This window comes from Gossypium hirsutum, chromosome D02 (assembly GCF_007990345.1).
Source record: "Gossypium hirsutum isolate 1008001.06 chromosome D02, Gossypium_hirsutum_v2.1, whole genome shotgun sequence".
NCBI lineage: Eukaryota > Viridiplantae > Streptophyta > Magnoliopsida > Malvales > Malvaceae > Gossypium > Gossypium hirsutum.
The window spans coordinates 50,849,855-50,866,574 of record NC_053438.1 but is presented as its reverse complement, the minus strand read 5'-3'; the positions used below and the strand labels follow the sequence as shown (position 1 = coordinate 50,866,574).

General features: G+C 33.4%; 1 protein-coding gene across 1 annotated transcript; it reads right to left on the bottom strand.

Moving 5' to 3' along the window:
• Positions 1 to 6,681: 6,681 nt before the first annotated feature.
• Positions 6,682 to 16,275, bottom strand: LOC107909948 (protein arginine N-methyltransferase 1.1). Its single transcript, XM_041088337.1, has 9 exons — positions 16,213 to 16,275; positions 9,328 to 9,574; positions 8,952 to 8,962; positions 8,433 to 8,588; positions 8,231 to 8,299; positions 7,821 to 8,052; positions 7,544 to 7,659; positions 7,251 to 7,401; positions 6,682 to 7,133 (listed from the first exon to the last, which is right to left on the bottom strand). Exons 1-9 carry the CDS (start codon positions 16,273 to 16,275, stop codon positions 6,943 to 6,945), a joined length of 1,236 nt encoding a protein of 411 aa, XP_040944271.1. The 3' UTR covers positions 6,682 to 6,942.
• Positions 16,276 to 16,720: the final 445 nt, after the last annotated feature.

Here is a 16,720-nt window from a genome sequence, read left to right as displayed (position 1 = left end):
TTCAATAGAATTAATCGATCATATTAAATAATATAATTTGATATTAAATATAACTAAACTTACTGGATTACGATGGCTACTAAGATCAAAGATGATTACTAGACAACCTTTTCCTTTCCACGGTTATCAACTGATCCTTTTGCTTCTTGATCTAAAATAAATAGCTTAATTAATTTACTTAATTCAACCATCCAAAATATTTATAAACAAGCTATTAAAATTTTAATTACATTTTCCATATTTTCTCTCAACATAAACTTTAATACAAATTAATCCTCAATTAAAAATCATGACATTCAATCACAATCAACAAAAATCATGTTAACCATTTTTCCCAAAGGTTCAACACAATTCATATTTTCAATTAATTCACAAAATAATACTAGAGTTCCACAAAATTTAAAATAATCAAGAATCATTCGATAAATATGTCTATTTAACTCCCAAATTTAAAACCCAACAAAGATAACACCAAGAATTTGAATTTCTCAACAATGGTAACTTCCACAAATATCATTAATTTTCAAAATTTCAACATGGGTAAGCTACTACATGATTTTAAGGATCCAAAAATATAAAGTTAAATTAAAAAGGAATAAAGTATACCAACAAAATTGAGCTTCAAATTTGAAAATCAATGGCCAAATGGTGATAACCTCCCTTCTCAATTTCAACACGTAAAAAAGATGAAGACTTTCAATTTTGTTTCTTATTCCCACTATATTATTGGTTTCCTTTATTTATTACTTCATTTTTCACTTATTCCCCTATAATTTATTAGTTAACTATCATATTATAGTTATCATATATTATCCACTATCAACAACTTACACTAGTTTCACCATGTAATTTAGTATTAATCACTGCTTTTATTACCTTATTGAATTAGTCCTTGTACTTTAATTGAGCACCAATGATTAAAATTATCTAATAAACATTCAATTCACTTCTAAGATAATCCCATAAATATTTAATAAAATATTTATTAACCTAGTTCACGAAAGCGGATTTCTAGAAATACATTTCTTGACACTCCTAACTTTCAGGACGTCACAATTCTCCCCCCTAAAATGAATTTCGTCCTTAAAATTTACCTGAAAAGAGGTGGGGATAAAGAGATTTCATCGTTTCCTTAGATTCCCAAGTTGCTTCCTCGACATTATGACTACGCCAAAGAACTTTTACAAGGGAAACTCGCTTTTTACGTAACTCTTTCACCTTGCGAGCTAAAATTTTAACCGGTTCTTCTTTGTATGACAAATCAGACTGAATTTCCACATCTTTAGTTGAAATAATATTAGTCAAATTCGAACAATATCTCCTAAGCATCGACACGTGAAATACGCATTGCATTTTCTATAACTCTGCAGGCAATGCCAACCTATAAGCAACCGATCCAAATCGTTCGATAACCTATACAACCCTATAAAATGAGGACTCAACTTCCCTTTTCGATCGAATTAGAGAATTTTCTTCCATGAAGAAACCTTTAAGAATACTTTATCACCTACTGCAAACTCAATATCTCATTGTTTCAAGTTCGCGTATGATTTCTGTCTATCAGAAGTTGTTTTCAATTTGTCTCGAATCAGCTTAACTATACTTTCTGTTTCTTGGATCAACTACGGTCCAACCACTTTCTTCTCGCTTAACTCTGACCAATACATAGGGGTCCGACATCTGTGACCATTTAAAGCTTCATATGGAGCCATTTGGATGCTATTATTATATACGAATTCAACCAATGGTAGATAACATTCCGAACCAGGTTCAAAATCAATTGCACAGGCTCGGAGCATATATTCTTGAATCTGAATAACACGCTCGAATTGCCCGTCTATTTGTGGGTGAAAAACTTTACTAAAGTTAAGTATTGTACCAAGAGATTCTTGCAACTGTCTCCAAAATCTCGAAGTAAATCGATGATCCCGATCTGATATGATTGATATAGGTACGCCATGGAATCTAACAATTTCTCGAATGTAAACTTTTGCTAACTTTTGAAGTGACCAATCTGTTCTAACAACAACAAAATAAGCTGACTTTGTAAATCAATCAACTATCACCCAGACAACATTTTTCTTGCTCGGAGATAATGGTAATCCTGTTAAAAAATCTATCATTTTACGTTCCCATTTCCACTCAGGGATAGAAATAGGCTAGAGTAATCCAGTGGGAACCTGATGTTCTACCTTAACTCATTGACTAGTTAGGCATCTAGCCACAAATTCCACTATTTCCCTTTTCATTCCGGGCTACTAGTACAATTCTCATAAGTTGCGATACATCTTCGTTCCACCAGGGTGCAAAGAAAAAAGACTATCGTGAGCACCGCGTAGTAGTCGTTCCTTTAATTCAACAATATTGGGAGCACATAATCGATTATAGAACCTCAGACAATTTCAGTCATCGATGTTGAAGTTTTCAATCGAGTTTTCTTGAACCATTCTTCTCTTCTTCTCCAAGTTATCATCCATTAATTGTGCTTCTCTAATCTGATCAAATAACATCGATTTAACTTCTAACTTGACCATCAAACTACCACCATTACAAATACTAAGTCAAGCAAACATAGCTCGCAACTCAATTGTTGCCTTCCTATTCAGTGCGTCAGCTACAACATTAGCTTTACCAAGGTGATAGTTAATAACCCAGTCATAATCTTTCAAAAGCTCATCCTAACGACGCTATCTTAAATTCAACTCCTTTTGAGTTAGGAGATATTTAAGACTTTTGTGATTAGTGAATATATGACACTTTTCATCATATAGGTAGTGTTTTCAAATCTTTAGAGCAAAAACTACCGCAACAAGCTTTAAATCGTGTCTTGGATAATTTTACTTGTGCACTTTTAACTACCGAGACGCGTATGCAATCACCTTCTTCTCTTGCATCAAAACGCAACCCAAACCACTCAACAAGGCATCACTGTAAACCACAAAGTCTATTACTGATTCTGGTAAGGTTAAAACTGGTGCTTCAATTAACTTTTGCTTTAATTTTTCAAAAATTTCATGGCATTTCTCGCACCAAAGGAACTGAACATTCTTTTGTAACAACTTTGTCATCGAAAAAGCTATTTTTGAAAATCCACTAACGAATCTTCGATAATAACTAGCTAAACCAAGGAAACTACGAATTTTTGACACATTCCTTGATACTTTCCACTGAATTATGGCTTCAATCTCTTTCGGATCAACGTAGATCCTATTCGTAGAAATGACATGCTCAAAAAATACTACTTCAGGTAGCCAAAATTCACATTTATTGAGTTTCATGTAGATATGTTTTTCTCGTAAAACTTGTAAAATAATACATAAATGTTGTTCAGCTTTTGATTTTGAATAGACCAAAATATCGTCAATAAAAATTACCACGAACTGGTCCAAGTAGGGCTGAAAGATGTGGTTCATGAGATCCATAAATTTCGCAATAGCATTTGTCAATCCGAAGGGCATCACCAAAAATTCGTAGTGGCCATAAAGCGTATGGAAGGAAGTTTTCTATATGTCACTATCTTTCACTTTCAACTGATAATAACCCAATCTTAAATAAAATTTTGAAAATATTGAAGCTCTTTTTAGCTGATCAAATAAGTCATCGATACGAGGTAAGGGATACCGATTCTTAATTTTCAACTTATTTAGTTGTTGATAGTCAATACAAAGTCGCATCGAACCATCTTTCTTTCTCACAAATAGAACTAAAGCTCCCCAGGGTGATATGCTAGGACGTATAAAACCACGTTCCAGTAAATCGTGTAATTAGACTTTCAATTCTTTCAACTCAGTTGGGGCAATACGGTAAGGAGATATGGACACCGGGGTTGTGTCAGGGAAAACTTCAATTACAAATTTGACTTCTCGGTTAGCTGGTAATCCTAGTAATTCCTCTAAGAAACACATCAGGGAATTCACAATCAATTCGAATATTACTGATTTCACTAACCCCAGTTTTAGAATTTATAACATAAGCTAGAAAAGCTTCACAATCTTGTTTCAACAACTTATCAGCTTGAATCGATAATATAATTTGAGTTGGACTACTAGTTTTAACACCATTCACTTCTATAATCTTACTATTCAAATATTGAATCGAGAACTTTTTCTTTCAACAATCAAGAATCACTCCATGCTCAATTAACCAATCCATACCCATAATTACATCAAAATCACCAAAAGGCATGATTAATAAATCTACTGGAAATGTTGAATTTTGAATTTTCAGTGGACATCATTTGCAGACTTGGTTAACTAAAAAAGTTTGACCCTACGGACTTGATACAAGCATGGCTACCTTTGACACCTCAGATTTTATACTCCCAAATTTGACTAGATCAATATTAACATACGAATGGGAAGAACCAAAATCTATCAAAGTATAAACAGGTGTGGAGAATAACAGAAAAATACTTGCTACAACATCAATAACATCTCCCTCATTACGTGTCTGCACAACATAAGCACGAGCTGGCGTTCTGGCCCCGGGTTGGTAAGCAACTGTTTCGCTTCCTTTTCTCGATCCACCTCTCGAAATTGACCCATCTCTACACGCCCCTCGACCTTTAACTACGCAGGTGGCTCTCTAATTTCATCAGGTGTATTATTTTTATTCTTTGGACACTCACGAGTGAAATGCTCCAATGATCCACATTGGAAACAACCCTTTGTCAATTTCCAGCATTTTCCCCAGTTTTTCTTTCCAGAATGTTCATAGGTTAACATTTAAGAAGTTTTTTTCAGCCCTTTTACACTCCCAACAGAAATTGTAGGTTGATGGTCTCGCATTCTATTTGATGTTACCGATCTTGCAATTGTCTTCCTAAAATCCCGAGACTTTTTGCTTTGATTTGGTACTAAATGAGAGCTAGGGGTCCCAAAGTTTTTTCCCGTAACCCGAGAAGCTTCAGATTTCTTATTTAATCCTAGAGATTGTTCCACCATTTTTGCTGGTTCTGATAGATCTGGAAAGTCTTTAATCTTCAGTACAACTGACTAAGTTCTGATTTCATCTCGCATTCCTTGTAGGAAATGCCTACAGCTTGCTTATTCAGTAGGGATAAGTTTCATAACATACTTGCTAAGGCGCATATACTCCCAGTCGTAATCCACTACGAATATATCTCCTTGTCTCAACAAAAGAAATTCTTATTTTCTATTTTCGAGGTATACTTACCCGGCATATTTCTTTTGAAACTCTGCTTGCAAGAACTTCCAATTTATAGCTTCTATAGGAATGTGCCATGTGATAATTTGCCACCATGTGTAGGCTTCCCCTTATAATAACGAAACAACATAGATAACACTTTCTCAAGATTTACATTTACATTATTGAAGAACCCTAATGGTTGGTTCCAACTATAACTCAGTCGTTGATGGATCAACTCCTTTTAACCCAGCAAATTCTGTAGCACTGTATCTCCTCAATTCTTTAATATGAGCTCGCTGAATTGAAGGTGCGGTTATTATCGGGAGAGGGACTCTCGCTACTCTCTGAAGATCTTCAGCAATAGAACACCATAAGTTTGTATCACTTTGTGCTTCATTAGCGCCTACATTAGCACCTAGTTGTTGAACACCATCAAATTGAATACTTGATGTTACCGGTTTAGTTTCATCAAATTCTTCAGTAGAATCACCACCAATATGAATTTCTTGATTGACAACAACATCATCCAACATCTTTAACTATAAAATAGAAATAATATTAATTAGCATCGAATCCCAAGTCAAACTCAATTAAACTTTGGCATGTACCTCTAGACTCAATTCTGACCTCGATTTAGTTTTAGAATCGATTAAACCTATATCTCTGATACCACTAAGGGCACGTTTGGTTCGCTGTATTGGATTAGAGGCGTAATGGAATAGAGGTGTAATAGCAAATCAACTGTTTGGTTGAATGTAATGGAATAGAGGCGTAATAGTAATCTTGTGTTTGGTTGAATGGAATAGAGGTGTAATAGCATAAGGAAAAAAACTAAAATGACTAGAATACCCGTAGCAGAAATTTGTTTAGATAAATGATTATTGTTATTGTTATTAAATTTTAATAAGATTATTAATATCAGTAATAAATAATTTAATCATATTTTAACATAATTATTATTAAATATATTTTAATTAAAATATATAATTTAATAAAATTCTTAATAATCAATATTCTTATATGAATTTACTCAAATCATAATATATGATACTATAAAATATAATTTGAAATAATTAATATTAAATATATTTTAATTAAAATATATGATTTAATAAAATTCTTAATATTAAATATTCTTATATGAATTTTCTAAAATCATAATATATAATACTATAAAATATAATTTAACATAATTATTATTAAATATAATTTAATAAAAATAAATAATTTATCATCATACTATAAATAAATATTGAAATTTGTCACTATACTTTATTTTTATTTTTATTTGCCGTTATTTTTTTAAAAAATGAGTAAATTTGTAACTTAATTTTTATGTTATTGAATTTTACCACTAAAATTTAAATTTTATTAATTTTTGCCACTAACTCTTATTTTTTAGTTAAACTCTTAATTTAAATTTATATTGAATTTTTATTTTTTTAAATTACAAATATCTTCATTTAACTTAACGAGTAAATATAATTCTTGACTTTCCTTTCTCATCATCTAAACAAAAGCACAATAAACAAATTGTCAAAAAGAAACCCAAATCCAATAGTTGGGAGATTCAAAAGCTTTCTCCAATAATGTGTTTCTTCTATAAGAAACAATGCTTATAAGCAGCTTGTCAAAGCTCAAAATCTATTTAGTCCTATGTCATACATCCAATGTCATTTGTATATATGCTCCCTCACATCAGCACAAAACACAAGACTCATTATGAAGCATACATGAGAAGAAAACAGTTGGATTGAGTTAATGAAGTACATGCATCTTATGTGTTTTTCTTTCTCAGGGAAAACCTTTCGAGAAAAAAGAAAGTAGAAAAGGAATTAAAAAAATGTTGGTGAAACGTTTAAGGAACATGCAAACAAGGTATCCTACAGTCATGCTCCCAATTATTGTCTCCCCTTCACAGATGGTTAACACATCCTCTAGATATAGGACTGTTTGCTTCCAATGGGTAGCTCGCGATCTTGGTCCTGCATTTTGTATTTGCCATTAGCCAAGGCAAAGTTCTTCTAGGCTGGCTTGTTGATTTCTATTCGTAGATAAAATGGAAAGGATAAAGGATGGAGAATTTTGATGTAGATACAAACCTGTAGAGAAACCCATCAATTTGTGGCATTTGGTAAACGAAACATCAAAATATGCAACGAAAGCATGGATGTAATCATCACGCTCTGCAATAAGCTTGAAAGGTGCAGTGAAAGAAGAATCCCTACGAACCATCTTAGAAATATCCATTGTCTGAAACTAGAAAACCAAAATAAATAATTCAGTTGTACTCCAAACACATTATTTTGTAAAATAAATTCCAGTAAGTGTTCATATATATAGATACCCAATGATATATACATACATACAGGAATATGCTTGTGTATTTTCTCACCTTGAGAAGGTGGCAATTTGTTACAATTTGTTTCTGGTCAACCGTGTCAACAAGAGGTTCCATCATAGCTTGCTTTTTTATACAACTCATGTCAAAGCCATAAACATTATTCCAAACTGTAGCAAGATGATGCCATGTAGAAAAGATGGGGTATATATAAGAATACAAAAAGTTGAATTGCAATGAAACACAATAGAAAAACTCGTTGAAAGTTATACAAATACATATGAACATGAATACCTAGATTTATATCAATTTAGCAGTCTGTTATACTCACATTCGATCTTGTCGACTTTGTACTCGGCATCCTCAATTGCTGTCAAGTAAAGAGAAGCTTCATCTGGTAGCACAACTCCATCATCAACCTGACACGGGTGAAGGAATAAGAACTTTGATTGTAAAGAATGTAGCTTATAAGAACCTAACAAAAGTTTTGCTTTGATGAGCAAGAGTAAAAATAAATTTAAAAGGCCCAGCCCGTTCACCACACGGAATAATAAGGAAGCAAACTGCTCAAGAGAGCTTGACATGATGATGGAGTTAAAATCTCAATCAATTAACAATTATGGCAGGAATCTAAGCTACTTTCTGCAAATCATAGCATGCAACGGAGAAATTAACTAACAAAGTAGCTAGCTGCCCCTAACCACACGAAGCAATACAAGAAGACACAACAATTTTAAAAACTTCACCATCAGGCAAGCCATTTGTTTCAACAATTTGTTTAGCCATGTCAGCCATATGGGAGCATTCAACCTAGGAAAGGGAAAAATATGAACAACATTTGACAAATAAGAGATAGACGCCATGAGTGTAAGAATTTGGTCAGACAGATTATTAACAACACATAAAACAGAAACAGAAGGAAGATGTAAACTGGAAGTCATACAGCATAAACATGTGCCGCCCCTACTTTTGCACAAAACAGGGACAAAATTCTAGTCCCAGCTCCCACGTCAAGAACTACTTTGTTCTGGAATAGAAACTTATTCCGATAAATAACATTTTGATATGTCTTGGTTCGCACTACATCTTTAAGCATTTCCTGAAATACAAGGAATGGCAGGTTAACACAGAGGAAAAACATTTCACAAAAAAAGAAGAAATGAAAAAGTTACGCAACCGTATCAAGTTCTTCTACTGAAACCAAGAAAACAAACGCAGAAATCATTTCTAGAAATTTAAGTAAAAGATTAAGTTAAAAAAGAAGACAATTTTTGGATAGTAACTGTGATGCATTAATTCATGTATGAGCTTAAACAAACAGAAAAATTACAACCAACCCTCCAATCACAGATATTCGGCACCCAATAGATCACAAAATAATGGTGACTAAAGCAGAACCATTCCATAAATAAGTCGACAAAAACGAAATAAGATTCAAATGTCCAAGTTGTTGCACACTTACTTCATGAATACCTGCACATACACAAAAGAGGGGACAAAGATTTAGAGGAAAGTGCTCACTGGAGATAAATACAAGAATGTATGACTTGAAACATCAGCGAACCCAATGCCCTACCTAATACCGACATGCTAGCCTCATAAACATGCAACCAATGAACCACAAATTACTTAGATATAAATAAACTATTGAACTCAACAAGCTCTAACTTTTGCGAAGATAGAAACTTTCTTCTCACATTCGAACCTTCTTCACAAAAATGTGAAAGGCAACACTAAGAAATCCTCACGTTCTCATTATTTTCTAATCAACAAGAATAATCAGTAAAAAAACTTCAAAATTGAATCTTGGAAAAGAGGATGAGAAGCAGAAAATATACCGAAGTGAGAGTAAGAATCGAAGTAATAATCAGCACTGGTTTTATCATCTTCGCCGTCGCAACCGAAAAATGAAACGTCGGGCTCTCCCATAGAAACATATTCACTAGCTTTGTCAACAGCGACGATTGAATCATCGAGATTGGAGCTGTTGCTGGCGATTTCCTTGTCGTCGGCGTCTCGGAAGCGAATGTTAGCTCCTTCGAAATTGTTCGAAGAGTTGGTCGAGGTTTGAGTTGTGTTGGGGATCTAGAAATGGAGAGAGATAATAAAATACCAGTGCCATGCCATGCCCACCACACGTGAAAAAACCTATATAAAAAAGAGAAGGAGAAAAGACGATGAGAGTGGAGAAGAAAGCTAGAAGGAAGAAACATAAGACGTGGATTTTGGGTAAAACAGAAGCGGGAATGGGGAGGGTAAAACAGGGACCAAAACTGAAGCAGCGCCTAAACTGAGCTCAAGGAAAGGATTAGAAATCGGTGGTTTTCACTGATTAGGAAGGTAAAGGATTACACCCGTATTAGCAATACATCAAACCAAACGATGGAATATAGCCGCATTAGGTGGGGCCCACCGATTAGGGGTGTATTGGCTATGCCAATACACCAAACCAAACATGGTGTAAATGTAACTCTTTTAACCCATCTTCGTCACCAGATTGGGGTCTTAGAGTATTACGATAACATTTTAAACATTTGAAATTATTTACAAATAATTATTCAATCATAATAACAATTAATCAAATCATATTCCATTCATAATTATACATACATTTACAGGTCTTAAATCAAGTTTACGAGGTCCTAAAAATAGTTTGAAAACATTGTGGGGTCAATTCAAAACAAAATGAGAAAGTTAGAAACAAATTAAAAATTTTGAAAATAGAGGACACACGGTCGTGTGGCCCGGCCAGGCGTTATAGCCCAGACCGTGTGGAAATTCAAAGTCTAGACACACGGTCGTGTCTGAGCACATGTGTTCACCCGCGTGTGTGTTCGATGTTGGGTAACACGATCGTGTCCCAGATTATGTCATAAACTGTTTTAAAAGATACAATCGTGTCACAGGCTATGTGCCAGGTTCTCTAAAATATGCACGTAAAGACAATAAGACACACGACCGTGTGGATAGACCGTGAGGGATACACGACCATGTGGTAGCCTATGTCCCAAGCCATGTGAACCCTAAATTGCTTTAAAAAAAAGGTAAACTTTACATCTAACTTGGCCACCAACCCAAGCCTAAAATCACTCTTTAAACATCATCAAATACACCACAAAACAAGTCAAAACATGTCAATTACATACAACCTAAGTGCCTAACCAATGTTCCCTCAATGATACCACACTTATGTTATCAATTACAAGCCAAAATTTCATTCACCCTATACTTAACAAATATGCCATTTAAAGGCACTTCAACAAGATTAAACATTTAATCTAATGAACTAAGATAATTCATGACATTAACCTTCCATTTATGAATATACTTTATTCAAAAACATTAAAACTTACATATCCACAAGCATACATAACTATATGCAATTGTTTTCTTTGAACAAAACATTTATCAAAGTTTACAAAACATCATCTTTAAACAAGCTACCTTTTAATGGAACATTTAAACATCAATGTGACTATAACTAACCAAAATAACCTAGGTATATGCCAAGGCACAAAAAGAAATACCTCACCAACATTGAGTTCGAGATTTTTCTTGGATTTTGAGTTTTTGAAAAAAAAGCAAGTACCTAACTTGTATTCAAGGAAAGGTTCAAACATTAAGCAACGCATTCATTCAAAGAATCGCATTTAAACCTAGTAACCTAAAGTTTACATTCCATAACATATAAGTTTATGTTTCATGATATGAGCCATACCAACCTTCTCCAATGGATTTATTATACCTTGTCGATATGAGCCATTCAATGAATGGCACCCGGTGCCTAATGGTTAAACCGTAAATAATTTTTGCACCCAGTGCTATTCAGATAAATCGATAGATATAGAGGTTGTGTCCAGCTCTAATCAGGTAAACTGACGAAGATTTGTGCCCAATTCTAGTCGGATAATCTGACGAATATAATGATATGCCTAGCACTAATTTGGTAAACTGACGAAGATTTGCACCCAGCGCTAGTAGGATAATTCGACGAATATAATAATATGTTCTTTTCAGGTAAACTGACGAAGATTTGCACCTAGAGCTAGTTGGATAAACCAACGAAGAGAATGAAGTGCCCAACACTAGTCAGGTAAACTGACGAAGATGTGCTGTAATAACCTGTTTTTAGTGAAATTAAAATAGTGGTTTTGGAACCACAAATTTGACAAGTAAATTTTTAGTTTTTTATTACTTTAGTGTCTATGGAATGCTAGTAAGGTCATATTAAATTTTCATTAAGAAATTCTGACATTTACGTGCTTAATTCAGTGAAATGGACTAAATCATAAAAAGTGTAAATTAGAGTTTGTTTAGTTGAAAAGACTAAAAGGCTATGGAAATGAAGTCAAATGGACTTAAATAGTAGATAGATTAATTGAATGGGATAGTGGATTTACATGGCCATGCATTAATGAAATTTTGATGTTGATTAAAGGTAAAATTAGTAAATTAATAAATTAACTTTAAACTAAAATAGTGCAAATTAATGTATCATCTTTCTAAAATTCCTTTTTCATTGAAAATAAAGAAAGAAACCCTCCATTTCTACATCTTGAAGATTCGACTAGCATTTTTCTTGCATGAGATCATTTCTTAGGTTAATTTTTTTAATGATTTTTATGTTTTCAGGATCGTTGTAGCTTAACCTAGCTAGCTCGAGGATCTATGAATGTTATTACTTGATTCTTGATGTTTAATGAAAGGTTACGAGTCTTTTTTGATAAATAAACAAGTTTTGTAAAGTGATTTTTGATGAAAATGAAATTTAGGAACTCATTTGTAAAAATGATAAAAGTTCATGGTAAGTTTGTGAAATGATGGTTTGCATGGATTGATTTAAGTCCCTAGGGAGTTCGGCTAGCATGAGAAGAGGATTAAAATGTTTAAATTTCAATTTATGAGCTTAAGGACTAAATTGTTAAAAAAATTAAAATATTAGGGGAAATAGTAATTTTACAAAAATATGAAATGTGGACTAAATTGAATGCTAGAGATATTAAATTAGTTAAATTTGTCTATTTAGATCAAGATAGAACATGTACGGATCTAGATCAAGGAAAAGCTAAAGCCTCAGATTAATCGACTTCGTTTTTACGCTCTAATTGTCGAGGTAAGTTTGTATGAATAAGTATAATTTTTAATGCTAATTTAAATCATATGTTAAAATGTTAGTTGTTATGTAACTGAATGATAAATATCCAATGATGTCATGATGGTTATCGAGTCCCAATTGAACTATAGGAATTCGTAGGATACAAATGACATGTCATTAGGGATTTTATGTTTTGAGTTTTGGTCTTGAATGTCCTACCGATGGCTGAAGTCCTGTATTTTTTGTGGATACTCCAAAACTCATGTGAGCTGCATTGTGTAGCTTACTCCAACCCATAGGTCATGTGAGGAGTCCCATTTCACAGCTCGTGTGAGCAACGGTGTAAATGAAATGTTACGATTATATATTTAAGGACACTTCGTGTGAGCTTTCCTGAGTATCGAAATATATTTTAAATGGTTTAATGGGTAATGAAAAGGATTGCAATGGTAAGCTTTCAAAAGAAAGTATGCTTGTGCTCATGAAAATGAAGAATGGATCCAATGATGTATGTTCATGTGGAAATGACTTACCTTATGTTTAATTCAAGTGAATTATGTTTAAATGCACTAACTTGTGTATTGATGATAATGCTTAGGCTTGTGCAAAGCTTATGGTTGGATTAAATTATGCTTATACTTAATGATTTATAATGAAATGGTAAGTTATATTTTATGCTCTACGAACTTACTAAGCATTATGTGCTTACGTAGTTTTCTATCCTATGTTTTTAGATAATTGGAAGCTCGACCGATCTGGAAGCTTGTCGGAGATCTATCACACTATCTAACATAAATATTGGTACTTTTTGATGTTTTGACCAAGGTTATAATGACACGTATCTAGTTGAATGTTAGTTGATGATTTTTGCATGTATAAGTTGTTTGGTTTTGGTATATTTTGATGCTTGCCAAATTACGTCATTTTGAGTACTTGTGATTCATGAATGGTATGGCTCAAATGAAATGTTTATGATGAAATGCTTATGGTCATATTGTGGCATGAATTGTTAGAAGTTGAATTATGTTTGATGATGGAAATGTGAACAAATATACTTGTGTAGGTAAGCTTTGTATGTTTGCATTTGAGTTGCTTTATATGGCATATTGGTTGGATGAATTTGCACTATTGAATTGGTCATTTCATGTAGGTTTTGGTCATGTTTTGATGCATTGATTATGTGCACAAAATGCTTTTAGGTAGTTTCTTGAGTTGGTGTTGGAAATGGCTTGATTTTGGTCAATTTCATGTCCACATGGCCTGAGACACGGGTGTGTGACTCATAGACAACATGACCATGTGTCCCCTATAGGTTTTAATGCATGCAAGTTAGGCTGTTACACAACCTGGCAACGGGCGTGTGGGGCTATTTTGAGAGTTATACGGCTTGGCACACAGACGTGTGACTTGGCCGTGTGACCCAACTCAGAGAGTTACATGGGTAAGGACATGGGCTAGGACACGACCGTGTGTCTCTATTTTGATTATTACATAGCCTGAGACATGGGCATGTGTCTTAGCTGTCTGAGGCAGACGGCCTGGCCACATGGCCGTGCGACCCATGCAGTCAAATTTTTCTAACTTTTTCTTAAACTTTCCAAATGTTTCCAATTTGTTCTCAAATTGTTTCTAAGGTATATTTAGGGCCTCAAGGGATTAATTAAGGGATGATATGTATGTGAATAAATGTATTATGATAAGTTTATAATAAAGTATCCACACCGAATGCACACATGGGTAGGCACACGGCCTGCGACACAGTCGTGTGAGCTTAATTCGAATATCCACTCAAGTGGACACACGAGTTGGGAGACGGCCGTGTGTCTAGACTTCGAATGTCCACATGGTCTGGGTTGTGACACACGGCCTGGTCACACGGTCGTGTGTCCCCTGTTTTCAAAATTTTCAACTATTTCCTAATTTTTCTGTTTTTTTAATTGAACCCAGAATGTTCCCAAACTATTTTTAGGGTCTCGTAAGCTCTAATTAAGGCCCATAAGTGTGTATTTATTATAAATGGAATGTTATTTGATTATTTTCAATTATAGTTGAATATTTGTGAGTTAGTAATGTTAAAGGTTAAAATGTTAACGTAATACTCTGGAACCCCAATTCAGTGACGAATACGAGTTAAGAGTGTTACAATTATGAACTAATCCTCTTGCTTCTCAATCTAAAATCAAAAGCTTAATTAATTTACTTAAGTCAACCATCCAAAATATTTATACACAAGTCATTAAACTTTTAATTACATTTTCCATATTTGCTCTGAACATAAACTTTTACTACAAATTAATCTTCAATTAAAAATCATGACATTCAATCACAATCAACAAAATATCATGTTAACCATTTTACCCAAAGGTTCAACACAATTCATATTTTAAATTAATTCACAAGATAATCCTTGAGTTTACCATTTTCATAAATAAGTCCACTTTAAAATAATCAAGAATCATTCAAGAAATATATCTATTTAACTCCAAAATTTAAAACCCAACAAAGATAACACCAAGAATTTGAATTTCTCAACAATGATAACTTCCACAAATATCATTAATTCTCAAAATTTCAACATGGGTAAGCAACTACATGATTTTAAGGTTCCGAAAATATAAAGTTTAATTAAAAAAGACTAAAGTATACCAACAAAATTGAGCTTCAGAGTTGAAAATCAATGGCAGAATGGTGCTAACCTTCCTTCTCAATTTTGGCACGCAAAGAAGATGAAGACTTTCAATTTTGTTTATCTTTCCCACTATATTATTGTTTTCCTTTATTTTATTTCTTCATTTTTTCACTTATTCCCATATAATCTATTAAATAACTATCATATTATATTTATCATATTTTATCCACTATCAACAACTTCTAACACTAATGGTCTATTTAGTTAATAAGTCCCTTACACTAGTCTCACTATGTAATTTAGTATTGATGACTACTTTTATTACCTTCTTGAATTAGTCCTTGTAATTTAATTGAAAACCAAAATTATCTAACTAACATTCAATTCACATAAAATATTTATGAGGCTGGTTCATGGAAACAGATTTCTAGAAAAATATTTCTTGACACCTCTAACTTTCGAGTTGTCACAATACACACAATTGTCATACTTGCTTCGTGTGAAGCCAATACCTAACATGAATTAGTCAAACTTTTTGTATCATTGCCGAGGAGAATATTTTCAGACCATATAATGATTTTCCTAGAAGGTAAACATGGTATTCCTAATCTTCAATTTGAAGCCTTCTGGTTGTTACATATAAATACCTTCCTCAAGGTCACCATGAAGGAAAACAGTCTTTACATGTAACTGCTCTAACTCAAGATTGTTTAATGCAACAACAGCCAATAGTGCCCAAATGGATGTATGTTTTACGAATAGAGAGAAAACATCATTAAAATCAACTCTGTCCACTTAACTGTAGCCCTTTGCGACTAATGTTGCCTTATACGTAGTGTCGCTCGAACCTGAACCCTTTTTCTTGAACATCCATTCGCAACCAACTATTTCATGTTCGATAGGTGATTTAACTAGCTGCCAAGTCTCTTTCTTTTGGAGTGATTCCATCTCTTCTTCCATAGCAACGAGTCATTTGCTAGATTCAGAAGCCTGAATTACCTCATAATAACATGAAGGACCGGTTGAATCAATATTCTCTACAACACTTAAAGCGTATGCCATTAGGTTTCTTTCACAGTATTTCTATGTGTTGGATTTGGTGCTCTAAGTGTAGTATTTTTGTCAATATACACTTGTAATTTTTTTGAACAGATTGATTAATAAAATTATTCATGAATTAAGTTAATATACTTTGTATTATTGTCTTCACATGGTTTTTGCACACAAAGCAAAATAGAAGCAAATGTTGCTCTTTAGTTGTTTAATGTTTAACCAATATTAAGCGGTATTATGTGGTTGGATTGTAATACGAAAAGACAACTTATATTAGTAGACGAACCTAAATATGTCCTTAATCTAATCGAAAATGAAAAAAACCAATTGAAAGACTAAATAGAGTCTATCAAGTCCAATTGGGGAGAGGCTTTGTCTTGGGCATTAGAGCAGCTGATTCCCAGAAGATAGAGACATAAATGTGACTGACTAGACTGATAGTACATTGGACAAA

Coding starts and splice junctions, on each gene's coding strand:
- LOC107909948 (XM_041088337.1), bottom strand. CDS start 16,275: ATGGCATACGCTTTAAGTGTTGTAGAGAATATTGATTCAACCGGTCCT. Junction 8,300..8,432: donor GGGCGGCACATGTTTATGCT/GTATGACTTCCA, acceptor TCCCTTTCCTAG/GTTGAATGCTCCCATATGGC. Junction 7,402..7,543: donor CAAATTGCCACCTTCTCAAG/GTGAGAAAATAC, acceptor TTCTAGTTTCAG/ACAATGGATATTTCTAAGAT.